At 34.5% G+C, this 19317-nt stretch overlaps 1 protein-coding gene across 15 annotated transcripts in view; it reads right to left on the bottom strand.

Moving 5' to 3' along the window:
* WNK1 (WNK lysine deficient protein kinase 1) overlaps positions 1-19317 on the bottom strand; it is a 144781-nt gene that overhangs the window by 52831 nt on the left and 72633 nt on the right. For 13 of the 15 annotated variants that reach the window (XM_024567251.3, XM_045196995.3, XM_045197056.3 and 10 more), the window contains exons 3-4: positions 16417-16637; positions 15112-15269 (exon numbers count right to left, since the gene is read on the bottom strand). In XM_024567251.3, coding sequence (XP_024423019.1) covers positions 15112-15269; positions 16417-16637 — 379 coding nt within the window. Of the gene's footprint in view, positions 1-1155; positions 1684-15111; positions 15270-16416; positions 16638-19317 lie in introns of those variants that run through there. The other 2 variants (XM_045197371.3, XM_045197408.3) reach the window with 2 other exon arrangements.

Genomic DNA, 19317 nt, shown 5'->3' with positions numbered 1-19317 from the left:
CAATGCAATGTACAGATCATGTGTCATAGAAATGTACACTTGAAACCTGTGTAATCTTACTAGCCTAACCAATGTCACCTCAATAAATCTAAGACTTAAAAAAAGTTGGTTGAGATTATTCTAAAATATGATTTTAAGCACTAGACAGGACAAAATAATGATGAGAAGTATTTTAACGATAAAAGATTTAATCTTTTTTCCTTTTGGATCATATACATGAACAAGGGTAATCAACTTAGAGCCTAAAAATCCTGTCACATCTTTTCTTTACTCCCTGATTTAGCCTCACACAGTCCTATTCTAGTCCTGTTCTGACCGGTAAAAGCAAAGTTTTGCTCACCTGTTCTGAATGAGGTTTAAAACACAAAACAGAACAGAGTAATAAGATAGATAAGTTTTGCTAATATATTACACATTAGAAAAATGAATAAAGGCACATATCCTCTTATTCCATTCTTTCAGAGCCAACAACCAACTGGCTCTAGAAATATTCTTGATTACTTTTGTAACTCACAGGATCCCTCTCTAGGCAGTAGTGCCGCATTATGTTTTTTGACATAGGATAGTTGCATGTTTCTCTGCATTAAACAAAAGTACTTCTTGATCAATTAATGTATATATATTTAAGATACTTTTGGGGCTACACAAAATTATGCGTTCTCTCAAAACAAAAAACAAAGGCTACTCTTAAGCAGAGTACAAAAAAATAACAATTGTACATGAGTTGATAATAAATGATTACAAAATACATTTTTACCTGAACTAAGAAAAACACACACATTTTACAGATTCTGAGTTTTTCTTTGAATTCTTAATACTCATGGTTTGCCAACTAATCTACTGGAAGAATAAAGATGAGTCATAATATAGAATTCTTCTCGTTCAATCTTCCAGTTCTTAAAAATCGTCAGTACTTGCTTCTTAAAAGCTTAAGTTTCAAATGTGATGAGGTAACATTTAAACTTCTCCTAACCAGTCAGAATTGAGAAAAGCCTCCTTCTTCACACAAAATGTAGTGTAAGTTAACTAAACTATGAAACTTTATTTTAAAAGCATTCTGAAATCAACAATTTCAATACTTTAATCAAAACCTTCTACACATACCACCAAATAGTTACAATATACCTTTTATATATATTGAAAATTCTTACCCACCTCATTTACACAATCCTTTTGAGGGCAGCAGCAGCAATGAGAATTAATGATGAGAAACACTGAGCAAAAATCTTTCTTTGTAAAATCCATCAGAAAAGGCAAAATAGACTTGTTACGGTTAGAGGAAAATGAGGAATGAAAAATGGATAAGTCATAAATTAACAGGGTAAATTAGCCCACAGCATAAGCAAGGCAGACATCAAAGTCAGACTGAAACATAATTTCTTGTCTCACACTAGCCATGCTTCCCAAACTCTCAGATACGAGTTTGCCCTTTTCAGCCCCAAATCGACTTACTTATCCTAGACTAGCCCTGCAAATAACACTACCTTCTACACAGCCAGAAAACTGTTCTACTATTCTTCCTGCTTCTCCTCCAACAGCAACAGATCCCTAGACAAACAAAATGAGATTTTTACTTGCTCAAAGCTCCACCCATTATGTCCACAAGTTCTGCCTCCTTGACATCAAAACCTACACTAGAAATCTATTTATCTGAACATTCCCTTCCCCCCATCATGTTGAAACTATGCTTTTAAAAGAAAATGGGGATCAAGTTCAATGATTAAAATGTAAACTCAGAATATGTAGCCAAAAGAACACTGGAGAGGAAATCATACTCCCTCTCAGTTTAATCTCTCATAAACCAAGTCTGTGTGAACTGGGCCATATCCCTTCAACTCACTTGAAAAGTTCTTCTGTTTACTTAACTTAAAAAGTGGTAATATTAAGGTAAATGCCTCATTACTTTCTCATGGTACACTAAAAAAAACAAAACAGCTGTGAACTGGTACACAGAAGTATTAATAATAAGAATTTATTCTTCTCCCTTCCCTTCAATTAAAAGCCTCAATATGCATACCTACTTAAAAGACATTCCCATTTGCCAGCAAGAGTTCATGGGCCCCACTAACTCCTTCTTTGGGTTTACTGATTAAGAAAAGGTTTTGTTCATGGCATTAACAAAGATGGTAGAAAAAGTGCTGTTCATTGCATTGTTTTACCAGGTCACGAATAAAATCTTATTCCTTGTAATTTGGTAAGCTTGAATCCCCATCAAGACAGCGGGTACTAAGGCTTCAATTACTAAACAACAGTAGCATAAGATAAGGGCTTGGAAGCTATTTGGTAGGAATACTTCTACTCTAACAACTAGAAATGACTATGAATTATAACAAGCTATTTCAAAGTAGTTACCACTGATCTCTCTGGCTCAACATAATTCATCACTACCAAGTAGGTAGTCTAGGATATCAGGTATTGGTCAGAAACACAGCAATGTGGTCCAGCATTATCTCTAACTTAAGTGTTTGAACAAGCCTGTGTTAGGGTTATGGTTAGCTAAATGAAAATGGAAGAGCTAGAAAAGAGGTGCCTTGTTCCCTGTCTGCTTCACAGGTTTACCAGATATAAAGATGTGGGTAGAATTTTAAACTCCAATGATCAAGAAACAAAACTAAAATGAGGTAGTTTTTTTAAGACAAAGGTATAATATAGACACATATATGTAGATCTATATGGACTGGCCTTTTCTATATATCAAAATAAGAGTTTTCAGTATATACAATAAAAATACCATTTACATACAGATAACAAATTGCATGTCTAAACTCTAATTCCTCTTTCAGAAAGTCAGTGCCTTTCTCTGGATTTCCCCATTTCTTTCAATGGTGTCATCATTATTTCCACGTTCCAGAACAGAAAACTTGGTTATTCTTGGATGCTTCTTCCCACAGTATTTAAGTACTATTCTGCCTATGAGCTCTTTAACAAAGATAAATGTTAAAAACTGTTGGTAAACAGTTCTGCAACTAATACTCCTACTATCCACTCCAACGGCCAAAGATTTCTGGCCAGGCAAAATGTGATTTTTACTGATTTGTTACCTCTCAAAATTGTTGCTTCCTTTGTATAACAACTGTGACCACCAAAGTTCAGATTAAATCTAAACTGTAATCACCTCTTTAATTAAGCTTAGACCAATTTAAGATACACCTCACTGTTTCCATTCTTTCTACCTCCAATTTGTATTTTACATTTTGACCAGCTCAACCATTTGGCTTCATTTAATCATCTGATATAATTTAGCTCACATCACACTGCTCAAAAATGGCTAACAGTTTACATCTACAAGATGGCTACAGAATCACAGATCTAAAAAGAATCTGAGCCCTGGACAGGTGGCTCAGTTGGTTGGAGTGGTTTCGATTCCTGGTCAGGGCACATATCTAGGTTGTGGGTTTGATCCCAGGTCTCCCATCTCCTCAGTTCAGGCACATATGGAAGCAACTGATCGATGTTTCTCTCTCACATGGATGTTTTAAAATTTTTTCTCTCTCCCTTCCCCTTTCTGTCTCTCTAAATTTAAAAAACAAACACAAACAAAAATCCCTTGCATGAAGATTAAAAAAAAAAGAGTGAGAGTCCCCCCACCTTATTTAACTAAGACAACTGTGGGCCACAAACTAATACCATGTCAAAGTTATAATTAACTCATTAATTCAACTGGCATGTATGGAGTGTCTAGTCTAGTCTAGCCTAGCAGATATCAGACACCTACTAGATATATTGCATTATCTTCAGCACCTAGAATAAAACATTCGGAGTCTATTATTCTAGTGGCTAAGGTCCTAGTCAATGCTAAAGCAAAAGCTAGAATCCAAATTCCACAATGCCTGCGATTCAATGTTACTTCTAGTCTATGTTAAAGTGCTTTTAATGTCTCTAATCTGGTGTATACAGCCCTCATAATCCAACTTCCACCTACTTCTTTACTACTATCTACCCAAGTCCAGTCAAACTGTTTACTTGTTCATTAAATACTTAATGCATGTTTTCACTGACAAGAATACTCTTTCTACTCCCCCTTTTTTAAGTCAACTGAGTCCTACAGTTCTTTCAAGGTATACCTCTATACCTCAAATCATATATAATGAGAAAGCTGAAGTATGAATATTTTGATATGTTACTTATAAGATACCAGGAAACTCAAATATTATTATAATATACTTAAATATAGAAACTATGTTTATACCCTACCAGTTTTTATTCTATAGTCTAATGCTTTGTGAATCATGGATCAACATTCAGTGTGAAAAAGTAAAACCAGTTTTTCTGAGAAATTCTGAAATAAGTATTTCACAATTGTTCTTCAGCACCTAAAACACTGGGAATGATACCCAGAGCTGCTTGGTTTAAGATTAACAGTCTGATTAGTATTAAGAACCTTTAATCTTAATCAAATCAAAGTAGAGTAATGGAATGACTCTGAAAATCATTCACAATGTTCCCAAGATACAGCCCATGATACACAATTTTCTTTTATATGTATGATCCAATTTTACTGAATGGAAACAGAAATAAAATTTATACAGGAACCATTTCAGCTAATTCCAGTGATTTAGATCCATGATATAGCAGAAAAATTCCAGCTGCTAAAGAAAAATATACATTTTCCTCAACTTTTCAAACCCTATCTAATCAGGAATCATCAGCCTCAATTGTTTCTTAAAAGAAAAAAACAGGGTGAACTGCAATCTGTTATATAAAAACTAAAAGGAATTTTGCCCTAACTACTTTAATTCTGTTTTTTCCAGACAGAATGTTCAAACCTTGCAATTCAAAGGCTAATAGAATCAGTGACAAAGTAAAATTACACAAACAAAGTAATTAAAAATCCCATTATTTCTAACTTGGTTGTTATGAGGCTGGATTTAGCCAGGTTCTTACTGGTATGAACCATTAGTTCAGAGGAATTTGAACATACCTTAGGATCCCATTGGAAAACAAGCCTCTTCAAACTCCTTACCAAATCCAGCTAGTTCCATCAAAGGAAATTAGTTTACTTCATAATTCCCCAAGGCTCATTACTCTCTGATACATGAAAGTTTGTATACTGCTCCAACCTAAAATGCACTATCCTTCATATATCCTTCATTGATGCTATTGTTTACTGTAGTTTCTATTCTTTTAACAGCAGACAAAAATTGTGCCAAGTAAATTACTACTCTTATTTGGATCTTCTCATTACGAATGGCAAAGATGTTCAAAATAACTGAAGTTTTTTCTCCTTTGAACAGGGATCACAAATCCTTTACACAGGGCTCAAAACTGCGATACCAGTCTCACACTATTCATGTACCCAAAGTTTTTTCTCCCTTCAGGTCTAGGAAAAAACAGGTAAAGAAAATAATTTCAAGGTTTGTATTTGTGTCATGTTAGCAATGCTTGATTTCTGACAGTATTATTATTACTATTTTCATTATTATTTTCTCCTGTATCTCCTTGGGCAAAATGCTTAACCTCTGAATCTATTCTCTTACCTGTGAAGATATTATCTACTGACTACTTACTTACCTGGATACAAAAGATTAAAATAAGATAGTATACGTAGAGCACTTTGCAAGGTGATTGGCAAAAAGCAAGATTACACAAAAATGTAAGTTCATTTGCTCTCAATTAAAACTTGAACTTAAAACTTTAAGTTCATTAAACACATTTTAATCACTGTAATTTGCTGAATGTCACTGGATAAAAGACTAGTATAAGAGACAACTTATTTTACTACTAAGTATGTCATAATGATGTTAATGATAAGAAGGACAAGTACTGATTGATAAATGCATATGAGGTATTTTAATATGATTTATATCCTTAATCCTCATAAACAGCTTAGGCTTGAGAAGTTAAATAACTTTCCTAAATTATCATAGATAAGAAATTCCAAGAAACGTCAGCATTGAACTCATGACTCAATTCCAGAGTATATTCCCTTCACAGGCAACACAAATTTGTGTTTCACTTGTGCCTATAACTTGCTAATTTCTAAGCCCCAACCCACAGAATTTGTATTCTAATTGGGGCTTTAGATAAATAAAGCTGTGATCATGCAGAAAAATAAAACCACAAAGGAACAGAAGTAAAAGGTGTGGACACTTAAGAATATTTTAGATAGGGTGGGAAGGAAAGGCTTCTCTGAGCAAGTAACACTTAGAGACCTGAATGAATTGCATATACAGAACAATGACATATAGCAGTTTATCATCAGTGAGCTACAGAATATGATTATTGAACAACAGTTCATATTTACCTCCTTCACATCAGCACTTACACAAACAGGTTTAAATGCCCTCAGGTCATAGGACTGACATTATAGTGGACATTTATGGATTCAGTACAGTATTTTGATGTGAGCAGGGGATCTGAGATCATAACTACTATTTTGTAGATACGTAATCTTGAGCTAGCCATCCTGAGCTTCGGACTGTTGATAATAGTAGTATTCCCCGCCTCCCCCCAAGAGTTTTTAAAAGAATTAAAATACATAATATATGCAAAGCATTTAATGTAATGTCTGGCACAGAGGGTGTATATTTATTAATACTTACACTGCTATAATATGCTATTTGCATGGCTGTATACCACTGCAGGGTCAGACATTTTGCATGCAGTAAATTGATCTACAGAGGAAAATAGAAACCTGTCCTTGACAGGCTCAGTTCTAAAGGGAGGGCAACAGTTAACATCAGTATAATTATTATGTTAATTAAACAGGTAGAATATGGTGGGCCGTGGCTGGTGTGGCTCAGTGGATTGAGTGTCGGCCTGTGAACCAAAGGGTCCCTGGTTTGATTCCTAGTCAGGGCCCATGCTTGGGTTGCAGGCCAGGTCCCCAGTGGGGGTGGCGTGCAAGAGGCAACCACACATTGATGTTTCTCCCCCTCACTTTCTCCCTCCTTTCCCCTCTTTCTAAAAATAAATAAATAAAATCTTAAAAAAAAAAATGGTGGGAACATAGAAGAGGGAATGACAGTGGCATGACTTTCACCTAAGAACCCTGGAAGTACTTCTGGTGAAGAGGGCTGGATCACTGAGGATACTGGCTCATAACTTCATACAGATTTGCCTCAGTATCCCTGTCATAGCAGGTCAATAAAGCACTCAGTTTAAATATACTTTCTCAGGAATACTATCTTTGACCCCATCAAAGAGATCAAAACCCCCTACTTCATTAAGTCTATAAAATCCATCCACTTTACTGTAGTTACTACTTTAGTGTTTACCTTCCCTACTAGAAAGTGGGAGGAATGATGAAGCATATTATCTCATTAACTGCTGTATCCCCAAACTGGCACATAGAAAATGCCTTGTATTTAGGAGGGGAGATTTACTAATTGACTAATTGGTTATACGTAGTGAATCTGGGATGAAAACCAAAAATCCGAAATGGCAGGGGTAAGTTTAAATTAGGGAGCCCTATGATCTCTCAATGGATAACCAAGCATATTTCATTAATAAATGCATAACCCTTAGAGAGACTGATGTTAACAGATACTTTTAAAAAATCAGCTAAATTATATCCAGACTTAAAAAGAATGTATAATACTTTAAGGCATATTTCAACACAGAGTAATTACTATCATTGATATAGTTATATAAACCATTGTATAATCTAGGCACTTAACTTGAATCCCCCATTTATATCAGCACCCCAAACAAAACTTTAGAGAATTAAAAAAGGACATAGCACTTTTATTCTTCACTGGAAGCCAGATATAGAGGTTAGTGAAATCAAGACAGCATTACTCAGTTAAGAAATATAATTAACGGTACAGAATAATGGACTGTAGGTAACACAGAACTAAATTTTCACAGCTGAGAAGAAAACTAAAGCACAAGTGTACGCCTGCAATATACTTAGAAACTAAGGATTCTAATAGTTCCTACTGACTTGAAGAACTCATCAAGCTTTTTATTCCTTTTTGTACCCAGACTTACTATGTTGCTTTTTTTAAAGATGAAAAAATGTAATTAAATAGGGTTGAATTTCTTCGTCAATTTGGTTACTTAGTAAAAAGGTTCCATGAACCGTGGAAAAATAATTTATTCAAATAACATCTGATATTATATGATTTAGCCTGCTTTTAATTTATTTAACCAAAAACAAGTTACACATAACTGAAAGTGACCTTAGGTGATCACTGTTCCAGCTCACAGTTTTCAAACTTTAATGTGTACATTAATCATCTTCAGACCTTATAAAATGAAGGTATTGATTCAATCCATCTAGGATGGTGCCAGAATTTTACATTTTTAACATGTGCCCTAAAGATGCAGATTCTGCTGGTCTGGGGACTGTCCTTTGCATAGCAAAGATCTAAATACTAGTGATTCTCCAAAGTGCAGTATCAAGACTCTCAAGTGTCCCCAATATTCCTTTAGGGAGCCTGCAAGGTACTTCCTTTTCCAAGGACGTATCTGCACAAGGCCATATTTTCTTCATACACTTCAACCAAAACAATATATTGCAACAGATTAAATGAAGTAGCAGGTATGAGAATCTGGTTGTCTTCTTTTTGAACAGACATTAAAGAGATTTTGCAAAAAAATGTAAATATGCCACTCCTTCCATGAAATTTTTAAAATAACTTTGGAAAAAAATTTTTTTGTAAAATGCCAATGATGTCAACATGTATTGGGCTTATTAGGTTATTTCTTAATATAGTCATTATAAAATTCTGTGTTAATACTTAATATAGTAAACTAAATATAAAATAAGTAAACAAAAGCTCTTTGGGGTCCTCAATGATTTTTAAAGAGTACAAAGGGGGCCGGATTCAAAAGATTTTGACAGCCACTGAGCTAAATTATTCAAATCTGGTAGCTGCTATCTTGGTCCTTTGTCAAAAGATCTCAATGGACAATCCCAAACCTCTACCAGTAGGCCTTTGCAATGTCTTAAAATAACCTTGCCAAACTTTTTTTTAACTTTTTAACAACTCACTGAAGTAAAATGTACACTTTTGATACAGACACTCATAAGTATACAATCACAATCAAGAAAATTATATCCATTATTTCAATTGTTTCCTTTGCCAAATTCTTTGTTTACTTAATTTTTTGTCCTTATTTAGTCTCATCTAGGTCAAAAAAAAAACAAACAAAAACAAAAACCCCAAAACATTGCTAGCACTCCCTCTTCCAAATATGCTTACATGCTTACAAGCCCCTTCCCTCAAGAAATGAGAAAGAACAGTTCTAAAAATTAAAGATGATGGGTCTCAATCAGAAAGGACTCATGACATCAGGAAATGCCTTGAAACATTTCAGAGATTAATGTGAAATTATGATTTGGTTTGTCCCTATGAAATCTCAGACCAAAGTGAGAGTATTTATGGGGTAAAAGTTACGGGGAAACAATTCAACAAAATAAAACACAGGTAGCCCCATAATGCAGAGTTACTTAAACCAGTTACTTAGAAATTACACCTTTGAGAATTAAGAACTGATAGAAGGGCATGTAAACAATGACATTTTTTCAAATGCCTTCTAGTCCTGGAATTTTGACTCTATTATTGTTTTCTACTCTGTTTGTAACAAATATTTCTTCTAGTCTATAAAATGTATTGCTTGTATATGTGTATCAGTTTTTACTTGCTACTATTCAATTTTAGTTTAGTAGCATAATTCTGTTAATATTTCAAAGGTGACCTTAAGTTTCATTCCTCTTTTGCAGGGCAAATCAACTCTCCCAAACTTACACACTGTCTAACTGACAATATTTGGGATTCCTTTCTTAGAAATGCTTACTCTTCAAAATATTACTGAATGCCTACAAGGTACCATATTCTATGCTATGAACACAATATGTATAAACAAAGATTTAATAAATTAGATTGTAGGATAATGCCTTTTAAGACACTTGTTACATTCTTCCTGTTTCCAATTCCTCTCCAGAAGTGAAGGTGTCTATAGATTCGTACAATTTAACAATGAAAAAAGAACAAACTACAGAATTTAAGGGAAAACTTGAACAGAACAATTGTGGTATATCCATAAAATGGAAATGTATTCAGCCATAAAAAAAGGAATGAAGTACTGATTTATGCTACAACATAGATAAACCTTGAAAATATTCTGGTAAGTCAAAGCACAACACAGAAACAAAGCATAACAGAAAAGGACATGCGTTGTATAATTCTATTTGTATGAAATGTCCACAATAGTCCAATCAAATCCATGGAGACAAAAGTATATTATCAGTAGCCAGGGGCTGGGTAGAAGGAGGAATGGGGAATGACTGCTAATAGGCATGGGGTTTGTTTTTGGGGGGTGATGAAAGGTTCTGGTATTAGTGGGAATGACTGCGGATATACTATTGTAGATTACTAAAAACCACCGAAGTGAACACCTTTAAATGATTTCAGTGATGACTTTTATGATGTGAATTGTATCTAAAAAACAAGAACAACAACAACAACAAAAAACATTGAAAAACTGACAACAGGGCAAATACCCTACTAAGAATACAGAGAAGGTGATATTGGTCTTTCTAGGTTCTATTAAACTAACACCAAAGACTTCTTTCATTTGAAAAGGGGATTTTCTTCTCAACTGAGCTGGAGTTCACATTTGCAAACAAAGATACATTTGTTTATCAGACAGTGTCTCAACTGCTTTCTCTTAAAAATCAACTTGTTGTCTTTACTTTTATCAAATAACTGCTCATATAAATTTTTATCTAATACGATGGCAGTGCTGTGCCTGACAGTCTAAAACATACTGCTTTTGGCCCTGAGCCTCTGGCAAGCAACATTCAATCAATAGAGTTTAGTCAGATTTTTCACCTACTCATCCTGCAGTCATGATTTTTAACCCGTTATTCATATTTGCCCAGGTTAGGTTTGGAACAGGGATAGATTTTAGATAATTGGTTCTACCATATAATTTAACTTCACTTCTTTAAAAATAGCAGAGTTATTTTTATACTTCATTTTATATAAAGAAACCTACCATTTTCCATGATACCCTGAAACATTTTAAGTACCAACTTTTGTTTAGAGAAATGATCAGGAAGTGAATTCACAAGATTAATCAAAGACACTTATCACTAAATAATAGAGACAGCCCAATCAATGCCTAGTCAGTGTCTCTAACAGCAGCCTACAAAACAACAGAGCCATTGTCTGCTAGTACATAATGGAATCTACCCCAGTTTCAAATTGAAAATACTGCAAGAGCAACAAAGAAGGCTGGTGGCTGAGAGAGCAGAAAATGTTTTAAAATAGGGCTATCTTATGTATACTTTTCTCCTACTCTTTTCAGCATCAAAACATTCTGCGTTGTTAGAAGGTAAACAAAGGATACTGGTTCATAAACCCTTGTGTTTAAAATCCAGAATGATCACTTCAAACAATGATACTGAGTTTATTTAAGATGTTATTTATTCTTAGGCCATTACTAAGTATGGCCAATGAAAATGGTTACCAAAACCTCTTATTTTTCATCAAAAAATTAAAGTGATAGTTATACTTTAATAGAAAGAAGACTGTCCACTGATTTTCAGAGCTAATAATTTAAGTAGCTACCTGCTTGCACCAAGATTCTCATACATACTCTAAGTACAGCAGCTGGCTAATAGCATTCTAAAAGAAGAATATTATCACCGTATTTGCAGATTAGAAATTACTTACAGAACTCTTTTTTAAAAGATTTTATTTATTTTTCAGAGATAAGGGAAGGGAGGGAGAAAGGGAAAGAAACATCGACTGGTTGCCCTTGAACAGGTCCTGACCAGAGACCGAACCTGCAACTCAGGAATGTGCCCTGACCAGGAATCGAACTGGCGACCTTTCACTTTGTGGGATGATGCTCAACCAACTGAGCCACGCCGGTAAGGGCTACTTACAGAACTCTTTAAAAGAAAAAAAAAAATTTAAGAAGTTCTGGTGACATGTGTTAAGAATAGGAGACAGCAGCTTTTTCTGTTAAGAGCCAGACAGTACATATTTTAGGCTTTTTGACCCATACAGTCTGCTGCAATTACTCAACTATGCCACTGTAATATATAAAAACAGGTAACACAGAAACAAATCAGAGTGGCTGGGTTTTGTTAATTTATTTATGACACTGAAATATGAATTTGATATAACTTTCACACATCATGACATATTATTCTTCTTTTGATTTTCACCATTAAAAAATGTAAAAACCATTCTTAGTTCATAGGGTGTACAAAAATGGTCAGTGGGCTGGATTTGGCATATGGATCATAGTTGGTAATCACAGGTTTAGAGTATGATGTGATGAAGAAAAGTAATAGACTGTAAGTTAGTAAATAAAATGTACAAAGCGTTCCACAAATTGTAAATTTTATAGTCCTAAAATTTAAAGTTATGTATTTAGTTTGTTGCTCAGTTAGATCTTACCTTCTTAGAAGATATGTATTTACAATAGGTATTTATTTTCATAAATGTTAAATGGAATAAACAGCAGGCAATTATACAGTTCTAAGCACTATTTTAAATGTTTTACAATAGTTTGGTTTTTGAACTCATAAGTAAAACAATCAATTACAAATAAAATTCAGTGATTTAGATCAACTGAAAAGGTCAGCTCAGAGAATGCAAAGATCATCATGCAGTAAAGCCAAACAGATAAAATTCTGTGGGGGAAGTCTGCTTATGTATAGTATAAGGATTCACTGGATAGCAGAAGAACATGTGGAGAAGTTAAGTTGCACGTACAAATGGGTAGGAATAAAGGAAAGGATGTGGCATATGTGCAAGATAATAAAGAGGACTGGCTAAATAAAGTGTTTAGATGACGATGAGGAATAGCAAAAGAGAACATTAAATATCTGTATATTATAGGAATATTCACAGCAATTATAATTAATGAAGTAGTCAAAGATTTCTCCCAAAACTTTGTGAAGATCTAAAATTAATTTTGATCTACCTAAAGCAAATGTTTCCCATAAGGTTTTTAGAAACATACTAAATTACCATTCTTATCAGCTATCCAAAGCTAAATAAACAATTTATAATCACATCTAATATATCAAAATTCAATGAAATTGCATCACTAAAAACAAGTTAACTAGATACTATGTGCCTCTTGATATTATGAAATATAGAGAACCACATATTAATTTTTCTTGCAAAAAAATTTAACCTAAATTTTATCTAGCATTTGGAAATAGTGGTCTCGAATGTTTTCCCTTAGGGCCCCCATTACACTCTTAAAAATTATTGAGGACCCCAAAGACTTTTGTTTATGTATTATATTATTGCTACTCACCATGTTAGAAATTAAAACTGGGAAAGTTTTTAAATATTAATTCATTAAAAATTATAATAAACCTCATTAAATGTTAATAATAATAACCTTTAAAATAAAAAACCCAATATTTAAAAAAAAAGAAACAGTGAGAAGAGTAGTATTATTTTACATTTTTGTTATCTTTTTAACATATGTCTTAAAAGAAGACAAATGGATGGTCATATCTGCTTCTGTATTTAATCTGCTGCAATATCACACATAATTTGGCCTCTGGAAAACTACACTGTGCACTTTGGTATGAATGTGTGAAAAAGACAAATTATTTTTTATCACTGACAGCCCTCCACTACTTTAAAGTAAATTCATGTTTACAAAAATGTAGAAGATAGAATAACAAGTTGAATGACATCATAAGGAAGCAAATCAATAAATCCAAAATGTGGAACATTCCTCAAAACAATACATCTAATTCCTTCAACAAATTAATAGAACACAGAAAAGAAAGTGGGAGCAATAGTTCTAGAAAAAACAGAATAACAAAATGTCTTCCGTGGACCTCAAAGGACCCTACTTTGAACACTGACTGTACACAGATATCTCTGAAACAATAGGGGAAATATATAAATAGGTTAGGATTAAACGATCCAGAAATGACTGTTAATTTTTTCAGGTATGATATGGTTATATAAGAAAAAAATCTTTAATTTTTACAGAAGGATAATGAATTACATAGTGGTAAAATGAAACAGAGAGCCGTGGCTGGTATGGTTCAGTGGTCTGAGTGCTGGCCTGCAAACCAAACAGTTGCTGGTTCGATTCCCAGTTAGGGCACATCCCTGTGTTATAGGCCAGGTCCCCCAGTGGGGGATGCATGAGAGGCAACCACACATTGATGTTTCCCTCTCTTTCTCCCTCCCTTCCCCTCTCTCTAAAAATAAATAAATAAAATCTTTAAAAAAATGAAACAGAGAAAGAGGACAGATGAAGCAAGTGTAGCAAAATGGTCCTAATATTCACGTTGCATGGAATAAATAGGAATTCACTGTACAAGTCTCTCTACTTTTATATATGTATAAATTTTTCATAAAAGAAAAAGTTACAAAAACATTCAATAAAATTACTTGGCTTAAATTTTATGTCTTTTGTGAAAAGCCTCCACATTCTTACAGTAAACTTCTTTCAGTGTTTTTTTCATGGACCTAACAACTATGCTTCAGGTTTCAATTGGACAACTCTAGAAAATATGTTTTGCAGAGATGAGTTATCCTGTGTAATTTATACTGCAGAAAGGTTTTAATTTATACCTTAAACATTGTGGGTAGTTACAAATGATTTAATAATTTAGTATATCAATTTTAAACCATTCATCAAAAAGTCTGTAAACAAAACAATTTAGGTTAACAGCATCACTTTTTTTTTAAATCCTCACCTGACGACTTCCTTAGAGGGGAAGGGAGGGAAAAAAACGTCAATCAGTTTGCCTCTCGGCATGCACCCAGACTGGGGACCAAACCTGCAACCCAGGTATGTTGAAGCCTCAACCTTTCAGTTTACAGGACAATGCTCCAACCAACTGAGCCACACCAATCAGGGCTAAAGGCATTACTTTGAACTCAGATAAGAAGCTTTATATGGTGGGAGAAAATGAGAACTTATATATCTCATAATGAACGTTTAAATGAATACAAGGAGGGCCCATCATAAACTGATGCATCTCTGATCTTTATGTTTGCTTTCACTGTATCATCAGCAATAAATAACTCAACTTATTCTTTCCCCAACACCTCAATAAACCTTCCAATACTGTTCCCTTCTGCACAGTGTGATGTTCTCCAGTTTGGGATACCTTTTTAATGTGACCTAAGTTCACTAGTCAATGAGCAGAAGAAGACTTACACTGGTCACGCGACGGTAGATCTGTGCAGCATTCTGGCACTCTGAGTAAGGGTATTCAGACGTGGCCATCTCAAGCATGCACATCCCAAAAGCATAAACATCAACGGATTCATCATATTTCTCTTCATACATCTCAGGGGCCATGAACTCCGGGGTACCTTAAATTAAAAGAATGATTTAGACTCAATTCAAGTAAAAGCTGCAGATGTTACTCACCTGGGGAAGAAGCAGAGAAGTCAATCTGTGAGAGAGAATAAAGTGGAAGAAGGAAAGAAGGGAGGGGTATTAGGAAGAGAACAAAATCTTAGTCATTCTCTTTCATCAATTATTTTAGAGGTCTTCCACTGCAAGTCCTTTATAAAAGAAACTAGAACAAAGCCAAGTGTCTTTATTTACTATTTCAAAATGGATTACTGTTGTACAAAGTCAAAATAGAGCCTTGGATAACAGATAGGCTGATATAATTCATACTGAAAACAAATGAAAGGAAAAGGTAAGAAACTAGCAAGGAATAAAGTGAATATAATGGTATCTACCTATAAGACAGGATGATGGGTTAAAAAAGATCAAAATACTTGTCTGCCCCCTACTGTATGGTAGCTGTAAAGTTAATATTTAGCAATTTCTAGAGACATTTTCTGTTGTAACAACTAGGGGGAGGATAGAGGGTATGCTACTGGCATCTTGTAAGTAAAGGCCAGAGATGCTGCTAAATGATTTTACAATGTACAAGACAGCCCTTATAACAAAAAAGCCTCTAACCCAAAATGTCAATAGTACTTAAGCTGAAAAATTCTGTTTCAGATGTATCTTCTAAAGAGTAGGAGTAAGGAAAAAGTTGATAAAACCAAACTTTCAAATGAACTCATACTTTCACATTTTAAAAGAAAGTCTTAACAGACAGTTATTCTTCAATATACGTATGTATCCAACAGGCTATTTTAGAAACTAAAATACATATAAATTGTTTCTTGTATATGGAAAGTAACACACTATCTATTATATAATTATGTAATATTAAGTATCAATAGAATGATCTAGTAAGATTGATAGTTATGTAAGGTTTTGTCAAAATAGTTCACACTACTTTATATAATTTATAAAAATACTGAGTCTTCAAGATGATTCTAGAAGCATTAGTATAGAGAACTACGTATCTCATAAGTAGAACTGATCTCTTCCTAAATTTGAATTAGGAATTTTTGAAGGTTTATTTTATGTAATGAAAGCTCTGACAGGGTCCAGCTTCTAAATAAAATGAATGTCAGAAAGCCAGTTAGTCTGCAAGGTACACTTGAAACATACCTATCACGCTCTTGGCAAAGGAAGCCCGCTTCAGGGTTGCCAGACCTAAGTCTCCAATCTTGACGGAGCCTGTAGGGCCAGTGATAAAGATGTTGTCACACTTAAGATCTCGGTGAATAATAGGTGGAGTTCGAGTATGAAGAAATTGAAGTCCTTTAAGGATCTGCCGGCACCAGCTTCTTAGAACTTTGATCTTCATCACCTTAAACCTTTTCAGGTATCTAGAAAAAGCAAGGTATACCAAACAGGTTATCAATGATATGAGTATACTGCTTTGAAGAATTCCATTAAATTCTAGCATATCTGAGATGGAAATATCAAATTTAAAATATTAAGATTCAGTAACCTTAAAGGCTCATGATACTTTTAGTAAGGTTAAAGGGGATGGGATAATTAGTGGTTGGTAAGCGAATTCTGATGACAAAGCACAAAAAAAATTCCTTAAAGTTAAATCACTACTAAGATGATTTTTAAAAGGTAGATTTCAACTTCTAGTAAATGATGGAGCAATTCTTATTGGACACAGATATAATTATAAACTCTAGTAAAAATATATACAAAATAACTACTTGAAGGCCCTGAGAGCAATCAAAATCAGGCATTAATTAGAAGGGAGTTCACATGAAGAAAAACAGAAAGCACTGCTTTGAGCTTCCTACATTCTATGCCTGAGCTGAGGTAAGCCTCCAGTCTGACTATGCAGATCAGCTCAGACCTGGATAGAAACCTGTAGCCTTATAAGCTGAGAAAAATAAAGACAGAGTTCAAGATAAACACAGCATCTAGAACAGTACTGTCCAGCAGAACTTTTTGCAATGACAGTCTATCTAAAACAGCATCCACTAAACAAATGTGAATATTTATATTAAAGGGAGACTAATTAAAATTAAAAAATTCCATTTCCCAGGTGCAACAGCCACATTTCAAGTCCTCAACAGTTTCATGTGGCCAATTGAACAGGATATATTATAGAACATTTTCATCACCACCGAAAGTTCTATTGAGCAACATAAATCTAGAAAGTAAAGGGGGAAAATCCTAGAAAGTATAGAATGGGAGACTCATCTTTTGCATATTGACTCTGACCAAACCTCTGAAATATATACATATGGGGAAGATTCCAAGTAGCCCAGCTAGCGCTAGAAGAATGGAACAGAGATGGTTGCTGATGCTACCTATACACTATAAGGAAGATAAAGTTTGAACGTTGAGTTCAGACACATTTTGTCTGGAAATAGTCAAGAAAAAATAAGGAGCACTCAAAATGGTAAATATAAAAGATTACGTTTTCTTCTATTTTAAAAATACATGTGACTAGTTAAAGGAAAACTCATAACACTGTATGTAGAGTCTATACAACATGTAACATGAAAATTACAGCATAAAGAATAATATTGGGGTAAATAAAACTGTATTTGAGCAAGTTGTCTTTGTTTTACAAGAAATTATACAGTATTAACTTCCGGCCAAGATGGAGGCGAAGGTAGACACACTGTGCCTCCTCGCACAACCAAAAGAAGGACAACAACAATTTAAAAACAAAAAACAACCAGAACTGACAGAAAATTGAACTGTATGGAAGTCCGACAACCGAGGAGATAAAGAAACATTCATCCAGACCAGTGCACCAAGACCAAAAAAAAAAAAAAAAAAAAAGGCCCAAATGAAAGAACAGATCAAAGCTCCAGAAAAAATACAACTAAGCGACGAAGAGATAGCCAACCTATCAGATTCAGATGCACAGTTCAAAACACTGGTAATCAGGAAGCCCACAGATTTGGTTGAATTTGGCCGCAAATTACATGAAAAAATGAAGGCCATGCTAAGAGAAACAAAGGAAAATGTACAGGGAACCAATAGTGACAGGAAGGAAACTGGAACTCAAATCAATGGTGTGGACCAGAAGGAAGAAAGAAACATCCAACCAGAAAAGAATGAAGAAACAAGAATTCAAAAAAAATGAGAGGCTTAGGAACCTCCAGGACATCTTGAAACGTTCCAACATCCAAATTATAGGGGTGCCAGAAGGAGAAGAGGAAGACCAAAAAATGGAAAACTTATTTGAACAAATAATAAAGGAGAACTTCCCCAATCTGATGAAGGAAATAGACTTCCAGGAAGTCCAGGAAGCTCAGAGAGTCCCAAAGAAGCTGGACCCAAGGAGGAACACACCAAGGCACATCATAATTATATTACCCAAGATTAAAGATAAGGAGAGAATCTTAAAAGCAGCAAGAGATAAGGACACAGTTACCTACAAAGGAGTTCCCATAAGACTGTCAGCTGATTTCTCAAAAGAAACCTTACAGGCAAGAAGTATTCCAAGTCATGAAAGGCAAGGGCCTACATCCAAGATTGCTCTATCCAGCAAAGCTTTCATTTAGAATGGAAGGGCAGATAAAGTGCTTCTCAGATATGGTCAAATTAATGGAGTTCATCATCACCAAGCCCTTATTATATGAAATGTTAAAGGGATTTATCTAAGAAAAAGATAAAAAATATGAACAGTAAAATGACAGCAAACTCACAGTTATTAACAGCCACACCTAAAACAAAAGCAAACTAAGCAAACAACTAGAACAGGAACAGAACCACAGAAATGGAGATCACATGGAGGGTTATCAACAGGGGAGTGGGAGGGGGAGAGAGGGGAGAAAGGTACAGAGAATAAGTAGCATAAATGGTAGGTAGAAAATAGACAGGGGGAGGGTAAGAATATTATAGGAAATGTAGAAGCCAAAGGATTTGTAAGTATGACCCATGGACATGAACTATAGGGGGGGAATGTGGGAGGGAGGGGTTGTGCAGGATGGAGTGGAGTGAAGGGGGGGGGAATGGGACAAATCTAATAGCATAATCAATAAAATATATTCAAAAAAATAAAAAGTATTTAAAAAGAAA

The sequence above is a fragment of the Desmodus rotundus genome, chromosome 3 (assembly GCF_022682495.2).
Source record: "Desmodus rotundus isolate HL8 chromosome 3, HLdesRot8A.1, whole genome shotgun sequence".
NCBI lineage: Eukaryota > Metazoa > Chordata > Mammalia > Chiroptera > Phyllostomidae > Desmodus > Desmodus rotundus.
This window is presented reverse-complemented; position numbering and strand designations above follow the sequence as displayed.